Source organism: Hemibagrus wyckioides, linkage group LG02 (assembly GCF_019097595.1).
Source record: "Hemibagrus wyckioides isolate EC202008001 linkage group LG02, SWU_Hwy_1.0, whole genome shotgun sequence".
Lineage (NCBI taxonomy): Eukaryota > Metazoa > Chordata > Actinopteri > Siluriformes > Bagridae > Hemibagrus > Hemibagrus wyckioides.
Window position 1 is genome coordinate 9,840,834 of NC_080711.1, and position 13,004 is coordinate 9,853,837.

Here is a 13,004-nt window from a genome sequence, read left to right on the forward strand (position 1 = left end):
TTCATTCCACTCAGACGACCATGGCAGAGAAATCAGGTTTATAACATTTTAAAAGTTTTATATCATAAAACCACAATAATTTGCCAACCCTAACAACAGTACACTGTGAATGATACATTGTCCATTTGTAGTTACAAACATGTTAGTACCTGTTATCACTTACATTATGGCAGCTATAAACAGTCCTTCCCTCATCACTCTTTTTCTTTTTCTGTGTCTTGAAGATAATAAGACAAAAAAATGTTGCTTGTTATTGTGTGCATAGTGTTCCCAGGATAGATTCCATATTCCCCATGTCCCTGACAAGGATAAGCAGTTACTGAAGATGAATAAATGAAAAATGCTTCTTGTCATGTTGCACGGAAACAACAAAGCCGTACGAACTTAAAAGAACATATTTACTATAGACTGTTACAAAACATTGCATGTGTATGATGCCCTGCTTTGGGCTGGCAACTTTGTATTCCCTCCTCACTCCCTATGTTGGCAAGATCCACTGCAAGACTCCAGATCCACTGCAACTCTCACCAAGGATAAAGTGGTTGATGAATGAATAAAAAAAATAACTGATGTGAAGGAAGAAGGGTCTATTTAATTTGAGCTGTTGTATCAGTGAAATTCTGAGACCTTCTAACAATAATTTTGTATCTCTGACCTCGGTGTAGCTGGCCTAGTACTGATGGACTTGCAATTTTTACGTAAGTTTTACGTAGGCTTCTTTCCAGGGCCTATGTGATTTAATTATTTGTGTTCTATATAACCCTTAAATAAGACAAATAGGAAGAAACACCATCTTTCTATGTAAAATAGCATAATCCATATTAATTTTTTCGATAATTGCCTAAAATTATAAGACTCTATGTGTCTATTCCAGTACATTCCTAGCCACAAACGTCGATTTTTGCTATTAATGTTTTATGTGTGATTATTTTTAACCAGCTTGTAGGGATTGATGGCGCTTTTGATAAATTCAGCAATATGAAAGAGCTTTGAAATGCTTTGCTTCTGTCCTGTTGAGCACAAATCTAAAATACCATACACCCAGAATGGATGACACACACACACACGCCATATTCTGGCACATATACATCATTTGCTCTTTACCCGGCACTGGACAGTCCTTCCAGCTGTGTCGTATTCATTGCTTTAGAATTGGAGAAGGTCTCCAATTCCTGCCTGTCCCATCAATAACCCCAATCTGACAACCGAGTGGTCCAGAGGGGGAAGCTGGGGACAGTCCTTCTGGCCTGAGGCTTCTGCACTGACACACACACAGCAGGCCTGTTCACTGTGTCAAGTCACAAAGCCCCTAGGCCTGGACAACTGTACTAAACCCAAAGCCTTAATTGCTTAATCACCTCAAAGGAAACACAGCGGCATTATCAATTTTATTTTTCAGTATGTAGGATGTCTGACCATAGAATGGACATTAGATAATGAGGGAGAGAAGAAATATACCTGGCCTAATTTGTGTTTGTTAAATTACATTTAAAATTTGACACAAATATAATCACTATGTCCCTATTACTTATTGATGCCCTTTGTTAACAGCAATATACTGAATTCCCACAATCCTAGTGACCTTAGCTGTAATTTGTTTACATACATTGACAAGTTTCACAACATCAAACAGTCATCATGCTGAAATTCTTGACTAAGATACCCCTACCCACACTGAATCTTGAACAAACCTGACAAAAGCTTAGCAGGTTAGCTAAAATATCGAGAAAGCCAGAGATATGCACACAAGTTTTACTAATTCATATTGCTGGAGAAGTCCAGAGTATGCATAAAGATGGAATTGAAGAGTCCCAAGTTGGTAAAACACCTTCTGAAAGTGGGTGACATAACCACAGCCTCATACAAATTACTCACTTTTTTTAGGGTTGGTCGTACATTGATGAATGTATGCTGCTTACAAAAAGTGCTGTTGTACAGCAAGACCCAACTTCAGTACATGTGTGGTTCTAGAAAGCACTAAATTGCACAAATCACAAACATTTGCACAAATATGTGAACAAAAAATTAATAAAACAATTTTAACACTTTTTCAGAAGTGATCAGTTATAAAATGAAACCTTCTCAATACGAAAACTTAAGCTATAGTATCACTTTGCTATCAATGAGACAAATGGACAGGTACAAACATCTCTGAAGCACCATTTTTAAGTTCAAACTCAGACTCTTTTCACTCTTCACTCTCTTTTTCCCTGTCTCTGCCTCTTTCTCTCTCTCACTTCCTCCCAAATCCCTCTGTACAGCTGGAGTTGAGTGGCAGGTCTGTTTCATCTCCTATCGGTACACGTGTCTTTTATTCATACTAGGCAACATCTGGAAACCAGCCTACAGTCAAATACATATACTTGCTAAAAGTAATTGATTACATAGACAGCTGGGTAAATTTCACATTTAACAACAGAAATTACATTGCCTATAAATTTATTACACAGGACCCTTTGATCAGTGCCTCATTAATGATCTGGTTTGTTTGTAAGACGTCAGTTTTCATGATTAGTCCATCATTCTTCAGATACTATAAACAAAGTATCACATCACAATGGCTTCCAACTTGAAAAATGTCTTATTAGTATACTGTGAGAGCTAACATAGATTTATTTTAGTTGTGTGTGTGTGTGCAGTTTTGTTTGGTGCACTAACAAACTATTACTTTGTTCAGGTAACCATTGACCTGGCATTCATAATAGCCAAAACACTGGAAAACCAAACACTGTACAGTTTAATAAAGTCTTTGGTCATTAGTTGATATCGGCAGTCTTAGAATTCCTAATGTGATGTGCTCAAGGATGAAGAACAACAGGCAATTTTTCAGATTTTCAGGTTACACAAAACTTCAGAGTGTAACCACTGCTAGGACCATCATCTAAAAAAACAGGCAAGGCATTGTTTTCATGCACATTTTCTTTAAGATACCCTTTAAGAATGCATTTGATCTATTGACATGTATTAAAACATATTGAAATCATTATTATGACTATGCTGGGAGGCAGTCAAAAGGGTGGAATAGACTTAATAGGAAACAAGCACATCATACTGCTCTGTTGTTGTTGTTGTTGTTGTTGTTTTTAACAAAAGTAAAGTTTTTCTTTTTCTTTTTGCTTTTTTGCATATTTCCCCTATGTATGGAGACACCCTGACCCTGGATGTGTTGTCAACCCATAAATGCAGGGCATAGGCAATGCTATGCTCTGTTGATCAGTGTAGCTTTTTGTAAACTAACTGGAAGTGGAGGAAGTAGCAGTCATGCATAGACAAAAACCATGCACCTGGATATTTGTACAAAATACACCTGCACACGACAACATTCTTGACTCGTGAGAAAAATAACTGTCATTCCTACACACCACTTTAGCACTAGCATGTCAAAAAGTTGTTTTGCCAATGAGACACTATCATCAATCATTATGCAGTCTGATCTGTTCAGGCAGAAAATAAAACAAGACTTTTTTGTAGCGTTTACAATAATAATTTTTGTATTTTATATATAATTAGGTTGGATACAGTTGTAAATTTTTTTAACAGTATCATATGACATTAAACATACACTTTATTCACTGAAACTCTTTACAGTTGAGCTATATAACTGCATAATAAGTTTTATATTGCATCTTGTATCTGAAGTGTAAAGTAAACTAAACTTTCTCTGTAACCAGAGTATATAAACTGACATATGACTCCTCTCAGAAGAGAGCATATCTCTAAATCACACAATTGAATTTGAGGTCACAAAAATTTGTTAAATGTAAAATCATCAAACACCACTATAGTAGATTTAAGCCTCTGGATTATTCTTACATGATATTGCATTCACAGCTTAAAATACCATAGCTGCACACGTTTTATTGATAAGCAACAATGTGCAGTGCCTCTAAAAGCAAATTCTCCCATCATTTCTAACTCTACATTGCTTCTGCCTCTGCCTTTTTCTTTCCTATTTCACTTTGTTTTTCTGTTTTTATAGTCATAAATGTACCAGTTTATTGTCTCCAAAGGTTTTTTTTTTTTTTTTTTTTTTTTTTTTTTTAGATCTGGTGACTCTGAAGGTCATAGCATTTTACATATTGTTCATATTCAGCAGCAGTCCATTCAGTTACCCGTGTGTCCTGTAAATGGGGATGGAGTCATTCTAGAAGAGACCACACCCATTAGGATTGAAATGATTTACCACAGGTTAAAGTTATTCGGTCAGAATCATTTTTTTATTCATTTGCAGTGACAAGAAGGACAAGTGAACCTAAACCATGCCAGCAAAAATGGTTTCCTGAACATAACAGAGCATAACATTTTTCTTTTAATTTATCATCCATTTTTTTTAAAAATATATTTTCAGTGACACACTTGGGTTCATATCTTAGTTCTATTGCTGATACTTAGTAATATTTCTGATATGTCTCCTAATAGGCAGAGAGATATGGTAAGTGAGATGAAAAGTGATCCAAAGAGATGGATAGTCAGTGACTTCTCACCATAATGTGTAATTGGTCTGCAGCACTCTGGTGTATGTGTAATTGTCCTAATTGTTTTATGTGTATTGTTATATGAAATTATACATTTCAGAATATATTGACCTATTTTAATTTTTTTTAATGTTCACTCTTCTTTCTATTGTATAACACAGGATTGCTGTGATAGTCAAGTAGAATGTGTTCTTAAATGTTTGGGTTCTGTTGTCAGAACAAACAGAGTTGGTATGGGAAAGTTCCTGTTGTTGTGGATAGTGTAGGATCAGATTTGGTTTTCTTTACATTGTTTGTTGGTTTTTAGTTTTTTTGTTGTTGTTGTTTTGTTTTGTTGTGTTTTCCTGCAGGTTATTTTATGTGAAACGGAGATGTTCATATCAGAATTATATATATATTTTTTGTTCTTGTAATTTGCATTGTAGATGTATTGTAGTGAGTTGGTTATATTTATTTGTAAGTGTATTTGTTTGATACTAGTGCTGTTTATCTTATAGAATGTTGCAACTCTTTGTTTATGGTTTGGATTGTCTCTAGAATTAAATATATTCTACTTGATTAGCAATTATGTTCCACAGGCCATTTGGATAATACAAGAGTCATTTGAGTGTTCGTAATGGGGATGATTTATATATAACTCCCTGTAAGAGATTTCCTGCTGTTACTGACCATGCTCAGTTTCACTTTGTTTCACCATGCTCAGCTTCACCTTGTATGACATAGTATGGAAATAAATGTAATATTTTGAAATAATCAGAGGTAGCATTCATGCATCAAATAATATTCAAATCTGAATTCTCTCAGAAGTTTTTGAAAAGTTCAGGAGAAAAGTTTGTATACTAAATAACAAAACTTTAGTTGAACTAATAGGACATAGAAATAGTTGAAATAAGAAAAGTTACAATGTTAGTACTGTGTGACCTGTACTATTTATCAGTTTATATAATTCCATAATCATATTTTTTGTCAGTAAGGATTTTTTTCTGTCACTCATGCCATAAAGCATGAAGGAATGTTTTTGGCAGATAACCTTTTGATCTGAATTCACCCAAGAATGTGAGAAAATGCAGGAGTAGGTAAAGTTGTAGATAGAAGTGATAAAATCGGAAGAGGTTTAGTCACCAAATACACATTTACCTAAAATGCACTAATTAAATAATATACTAGGCAAGTTACATCCGATTTGTTTAGCCAAGTAACGACTACTAACATAACTACTGTTTAGTTCATTATTTTCAGTCAAATTCTGAAAATTCGTTTGTCATTTGTTTTCAGCGTGTGTGTGCGTGCGTGCGTGCGTGCGCGTGCGCTGATGTTTGTCTCTGTGGTCCTGATAGGGGTTAACAGGAGTTCAGCGACTTTTTTGTAACACACTCAGTTGAATGAACTCCATAGCCTCCAGAGTGTGAGCTCTCTTTTTTCACTTAAGATAAATTGCGACTAAATCTATCTTTCTCTCTCTCTCTCTCTCTCTCTCTCTCTCTCTCTCTCTCTCTCTCTCTATCTATCTATCTCTCTCTAATAATAATAATAATAATAATAATAATAATAATAATAATAATAATAATAATTATTATTATTATTATTATTATTATAAATGTTGTTTCGCTATTATTTAATAGTACAAATATTTGTTTAAGACCTTTTTTCGAATCTAAAGATTTAGGATTTTGACTTCAAATTTCTCAAAAACAATTTACCAGTGCTCAGTTCATATTATTTTTATATATGTTGTACACAAATTCATAAACAATTTACCAAAAGAATTGTCTGACTCTGTAGATTAACATGATGTGATTTGTAGCTTGGAAATGCCTTTAGTTATATAATTAATCTAACCAGAACAAACTATTTTATTATATTTTTAAATATACCTACTGAGGATATTTATGCACTTGCAGCCTAAACAAAACGAATACGTGCTGTTATTAGACTTCTATAACCTCCATTTTGTATTTGGCAGTTAATTAGAGAAGTATATAAAAAATATGTATAGTTATCTGTTTCATAGACTATATTATATATGTTTAAGCAGCAAATTCTTGTCCACCAAGAATTTGGGTCATTTATCCATTTTTTGTTTTGTTTTGTTTTGTTTTGTTTGTTTGGTTGTGTGTGTGTGTGTGTGTGTGTGTGTGTGTGTGTGTGTGTGTGTGTGTGTGTGAACTATACTTTGCGGCATTTATAGGTTTATTTACATAGAAATTACTAATAAGATATCTTAAATAAATTTATGTTTTATAATAGGGTGAATGACTGGGATTTATGTGGGAGATTTGGCTTTACTATTTTTATTCATATCAATCTTATTTCCTTGACATATTCAGGTTTACCTTGGTATGATTTACGGGGGAAAAATATAAAAAGCAACAATTAAATTTCATGTTTTGTGGATAGTGTTTGCTTGAGTGGATAGTGTTTGCTTGATGAATTCTTAAAACATTGATATTTGCAAAACGACTAAAAGAAAAAGGAACTCATAGGGCACGGCGAGGGCAACAGAGAAAGATAACAAAGGTGAGTGGCCTCCGAGGGTGAGCAGGACGAAGTGAAGGCCTGGAGTGGAGCTCGGGGCGCGAGGTGATGGCAGAAACCTATGTTTGACCCCTGCGAGATGGAAGCTGTGAAGCTCCTGACATGATGACCCACTGCTCGCGAGAATTCATTTGGGCCTGAACTCTTCGTGAACCAGATCCGAGGGAGAGCTGGCAGGCCTCAGCTGTTTGAGGAAAGGCTCGGGGCAAACCGATCCGCCTGTGTAAATATTGAGGCAGTCCGTCAGAGGACTTGGGGATGAAATCGAACTGTCAAGCGCGCGTAAACTTTGGGGGAAGAGGGGAGGCCATGAGAGTGAGAAGGGAAAGAATTTGGCAAACTCGTTTCCTCCAACGATCGTGGAAAAAAATGATCCCAAAACGTTTTTGACCCCTCTGTGCTCTTTCTGCAGCACCTCTTGTCAGCACCCTCCGAACTCGATGCACGAATCTTTCACCTGCCACGCACCACATGTGTTTCGGATGTGACGTGATACAACAGGCGGTGAAGCTTGAATTTGATGTCTAATTTTAAGGATCTCTCAAGAGTCTAAATGGGTGGGTGGGTGTTTGCACTCACTGCATGAGATTCTTTTAGGCTGAATTCATCGGTTAACAACTAGAGTTGTATTTTTACTCACAATTCACTCAAGCTCAAGCTGAAATTTTTGCGGCTATTTTTTTTGCCGATGAAGAATACTGACCAGGCCAGATGACTACAAACGCCAGATTAAACTTTAAAAATTAGTAACTTATATCAATTAACTAAATATAGCTACGATCTTATATCAAGCAATTAAACATATCAATAATAAGTTACTAAATAGGTTACTAAATAAATTTAGCTTAATAGACATTTGCATTAATATATGCCATTTAATTTATTTGTCTTAATTTATCAGATATATCAAGGGAAGCAGACTAATATTCGGAACGGTTTCACTATAACAGGCATACTGGTGCATTTTGCATCTCTGTATAGCTTGTTTCTCAAAATTCGAATTACATACAATACTTTAAAGTTAGATAAAAAGTTTAACAACAGTTGTTAATATTTGTTGTTTGGTGTGTCTTGTAGTCCCCATGGTTTTGCCATAGATACTAAAGTTAATATTCACCAGAACGATTAAATCAATCAGATTCATTTTATTCGTCCGAGACACTTCTGGGTACACTCACGTGCGTCAAATACTCGGAAATTCGATTATGTGTTTGCATGCACTGGGCTAATAAATGTAATTTAAAATTATTCCTTATTAGTCATCAAAGTATTAGAAACATCAATATAACCGTATATGATAACGTTTGATAATGCACTGAGCTTTTCTCCCCGTACTCTGAACTTTCATGAAGTTTTCATTGTAACTGACGCCGCAGCGTCAATTTGATATTTCAACAAATCAATATTGCCAACATCGGAACGAATACAGGTTTAAATGAAAGAAGATTAAATATAATTTCTGTGGAGGCAGCAGCGACAATAAATGTGTATCTGACAGTGGGGCGGGGTCGTTTAGAATGTTGTTTTAATGGCTATGCATGGGTGGACTTTTCACCCCTAACCTTGGTCAACGCTTGGACAAAGTAAATTGCATTTACATTGTGGCTGTTTAAATATCTCAAATTCACTAGTGAGAATAACACTAGTGAATTTTTTTTGGAAAAAAATAAATCAGTAAGCCACTCAATATCTATAGCTATTCAGCGACGATAGCTTGCTTGCTTGCTTGCTTGTTTTAAAAAGTTTTTAAAAGTCTGTTTATCTGAAAGTATCCAACTTTCAAGTGGTTGGAGCTCCTCACCAGAAACGTGTACAAATAATTATCAGGCACTTTGTGCACAAGCTAATGTTGAAATGTTATGCTTTAAATTTCGAGAAGCGAATGTGCTCTTTGTTTGATTATATGTATGTATGTATGTATGTATGTATGTATGTATGTATGTATGTATGTTTGTTTGTATGTATGTATGTATGTATGTATGTATGTATGTATGTTTGTATGTATGTATATATGTATGTATGTATGTATGTATGTATGTATGTTTGTTTGTTTGTTTGTTGGTATGTTTGTTATAAACGCATTATATATTTAAACTAATAAAGCAAATTAATTAGCTGAGCTGGAAAACTGCATATATCTAAATGTTCACCTGAATTTAACGATGACCTCTGGGTAAACCCAGGTCCGTTTGCTTTGGCCTCTTTGCGTTTCAATGCAGACTCGGGATGTTGACCGCGGGGAACGGCAATGTGATCAAAGCTTGTTTTTAGGGGGGGTACAGGACAAACGCCCCGAACAGCGTGACTGAAAACCACACCAACTGCGCAAGCAGATGGCCAAAAAAGGCCTTCCTCGTAGAGGATAGTGCCGAGTTAGCGTGATTCAGACCAGTTGTGTACAGTCACATTCTAGCCCTTGTATCAACTGTTTTACGAAGAAATAGACGATATTACATAGTAAAACAAATCGGTAGCTTTCACAACAACTTAAGAAATATTCTAGTTTGGCATATAAAGACCTGTATGTCATTGGAATTTCTCTCAGCAAGACAGTAATGAATGCAGTGTTTGTAACTAAAATGTTAAGAAATTTGCCAGCAGATGTTTTGTTTACATGCAACAAAAAATTATCAACATTCGACATTAAATATCTACACTTTATATTGATTAGTAAAATAATAATCCTATTTGTGAGATTTTTGTAAATCGTATTAAATACCACTTCTCTTTACTAATTGCACTTACTGGTGGGTGACATTTCGTGTAAAATTTAACCAAAAGTCTTTTAAAAAAAAACTAAAAAAAAAAACGTAGTGTTTGTTTAAAACATTGTGCGTTTGTTAACTGTCTATTGTTCTATATTTTAACTGGTGGTTTTAGTGCGCCAGGTTAAGGTATGAAGCATGAGAACGTCTGCCTTCTATTAAGGATGTTTTAATTAATTAATCCTTCTTTTCAGTCAAATAACGAATCTATCTTCAACTATGTTGGTTTATACGTTGTTTTATATATATATATATATATAGTGGTGCAGCTAGTACCACTGACATAAAGTGTATTCGTCTTGGTTTACTTGTTTAGAGCTCCCAGAGGCGCACAGAGGTAAAAAGGTCAGCGCGACCCCTCAGAACAACACAGTGACTGGTTCTCACTTTATCACTGTCTCGGTAAAGTGGTTTGCGCACGCGCGCGCGTGTGTGTCTCTGCATAAATAAATGATGTTAAATAATTTTTGGTCTATTTAAAGGAGACTTTCTCAATGCACTTTATGTATCTCTCCTTGCACAGCTCCCAATGATTAGTTTCCGTTTTACTCCGACCCACGAATAAGATAGCTGTTACTAAAAATGACTGGAGGAATGAATGAACAACACGTTAGAGCTGATACATGCAGAGTTTTAAAAAAAATTGTTGAGCCCAGAAATTCAGTAAAAAATACTTTTATTATTAATTATCATTATTTGAGGTAGACACATATTTGAAATAAGACTTTCGTTTAAACATTCAGACAAACTAATAAAACTCAGCCAGTCTGTGTTTTAGATCCAAATCCTAAAGGTTTTGGATAACGAATAATACGTAATAACCCTGTATTTATCCTAAAAAACTGCACTCTACAAGTCTCAAAAACTTTTGTCCGTGGCATGAAATTGACATAAGGCTACCAAATGCATACTATATATCAAATATTACAAAAATCCTGAATCGTTAAATATATAGCACTTTGTGATCTGGTAAAAATTTTTAAATTAAGCACCGAAAGAAAAATAACATCATTCATTCAGTCGTAGTTGGGATTACAGTCATAACAATGTGAGGTGCGTCAGTGGCGTAAAGGCCTACCCTGTAACCGCAAAGTGCAAACGGTTCGATTAAACCTTAGGACATAGCCTACGTACAACAAACAATTCACTAAAGTATATCTACATACAAAAAAATAAACAACCATACAAATTTATTGTTTTACCCTTACAGACTCCCTGTAGTTGAAACGTCCATTTAGAGACTTGTAAACATGCTAAAAGTGCATTACCGACTTTTGGATCACAGCCGGAATTAGCGTACCCTGAATTAGCCTAAAAATGAAATGGGAGTTAAACAATTTGTCAAAATTTATTCCACCTATGTTGTTGTAGAACAAACTGTTAGCTTTCCTTACGGTCAAAGGTAAGGTAAAATGTATAGCTTGTGTCCCATTTCAATATAAATGTCTGTTCGACACGATGTGGAATGTTTAACGAAATATCGTTTTATATTATAAAGGTCTGAAGTTCATATTAGGACCTTAAGTTCTGCTGATTTCGTTAGGTCTCTGGACTTGGGGACGTGCCTGGAGATGTTGTTGTAGAATTATCCGAGTTTTCGTCCAAGTCCTTAGATATGGTGGAGGATGTAGGTGCGAGACCTTCCTTTTCACGCTTCTTCTGCTTCATTCGTCGGTTCTGGAACCAAATCTTCACCTGTGTCTCGTTGAGTTCAAGCGTGGCAGCGATTTCCACCCGGCGAGCTCGTGTCAGATATTTGCTAAAGTGAAACTCTTTCTCGAGCTCTGTGAGTTGTTTTGTTGTGAAGTTTGTACGGATTGTGTTTTGTGGACCAAGGCCGTACTCTGTCACTTTTGCTGTGTGAAAGGTATAAAAAAGAGTTAAAATAATTAAACAATGCACATTAAATGCCATATTGCCAATATAAACATATTCTGACCAAGTATCGTTAAACGCACAATAGTGTTTCGTTAACAAATAAATGTATGTCTCAGTTGTGACTGAATTCATAGCAGTTCGCAACCATTCGCATGCTACTATTCGGTATTCCCCAAAGGTACTCTCTGTTTGTGCAATAAGTCGAAATAGTCCCTGTGCGTAAGAGGTAGTGTTTTAGATACTTGACATATATCCTTAGATTAAGAAGGAAAATAAAAAAAAAGCCTTGCGAAAACTAACCTAAAGGGCTAGGTCAATCTAAAGGATAGTAATCTGGGCACTTTTAAGGGGTAAGAAAGCATATCTGTTCGACACATTACGAGACAAGCGAACAGAAAAAGCAGTGTCTGGCCTTACACTCTGAGACAGATTGGGCTGTATATCTACTGTCTATCAAACATGAAAGAAAGTGGTTAAAAACGTACTAATGTAATGAGCTCAAAACTCAGAAATTATTTATTTATACCACTGTTATACGAGTTCACTTTCAGTGCAACAAATTAAAAACAACCCACCAGTTTTAGGAGGGTTCCTTTTCACTTTCATCCAGTCAAATGTCTTCCCTGGCATTTGATCCGAGCATGTCTCCTTCTGTTGGCAGGATGATAGGTCGGCGTATGTACCCTGGCCGTATAGGAGTTGGTGGTCCTGGCCTTCGCAGCCATTCATGTGCAGATATGGCGCCGCCGGAACTGCTCCCTGTGTGCTACAATACGAACCGGCCAAGGACCCGTAATTAGGACCGACACTTGGAGCAACAAAGCCAGAAGATTGATAATACATTCCATCCTGTTCGTGGTTCATGAAATACTGCTGATGGCCGTAGTCCTGTGTGCCAGAGGCGTGTGCTCCATAGCCAGTGCTACCGTAAGATGAAAGGCCCATGCCACCGGTTTGATTTTGATGTTGGTGATGCGCATAGCCTCCACTCTGGTGCTGATGTTGTGCCGTGGCTGCCGGCGCACTGCCCCCTACGTAAAGTCGTCCATCAGCGTTAAAGCTGTCACTGGACTGAAAGGGGCCCGAGTAAGCCTGATCCAGATGATGGTATCCAGACTTTGTGGGATAAGTGCTCGTTCCCCGGTTGCAAATTGTGTACTCCAAAAATGAGTTCATTTTTGAATTGTCCATGCGCATCTGATGGCGAAGAGGAGGAAGACGCTAGTTTGAAATTGCCCGTGCTACAACCTCGCAGCAGTATGTCATGAGGGAAAAAAGAAAATGATTACCTCCAGAGTATTTGCTCCTGCTTCCCTATAACACATCTATACCTCAGCTGCTGGTCACGTGA

At 36.3% G+C, this 13,004-nt stretch overlaps 1 protein-coding gene across 1 annotated transcript; it reads right to left on the minus strand.

Moving 5' to 3' along the window:
• Window positions 1-10,434: 10,434 nt before the first annotated feature.
• hoxb1a (homeobox B1a) lies at window positions 10,435-13,004 on the minus strand. The gene is made up of 2 exons (XM_058414678.1): window positions 12,229-13,004; window positions 10,435-11,631 (listed from the first exon to the last, which is right to left on the minus strand). The coding sequence occupies exons 1-2, from the start codon at window positions 12,848-12,850 to the stop codon at window positions 11,315-11,317; spliced, it is 939 nt and encodes a 312-aa protein (XP_058270661.1). The 5' UTR covers window positions 12,851-13,004; the 3' UTR covers window positions 10,435-11,314.

Bases quoted from the DNA above. Each gene is read 5' to 3' on its own strand.
- hoxb1a (XM_058414678.1), bottom strand. From the start codon at position 12,850: ATGCGCATGGACAATTCAAAAATGAACTCATTTTTGGAGTACACAATT. The intron at 11,632-12,228 runs GTGGGTTGTTTT...CCTTTCACACAG, and splicing joins AAGGAACCCTCCTAAAACTG to CAAAAGTGACAGAGTACGGC.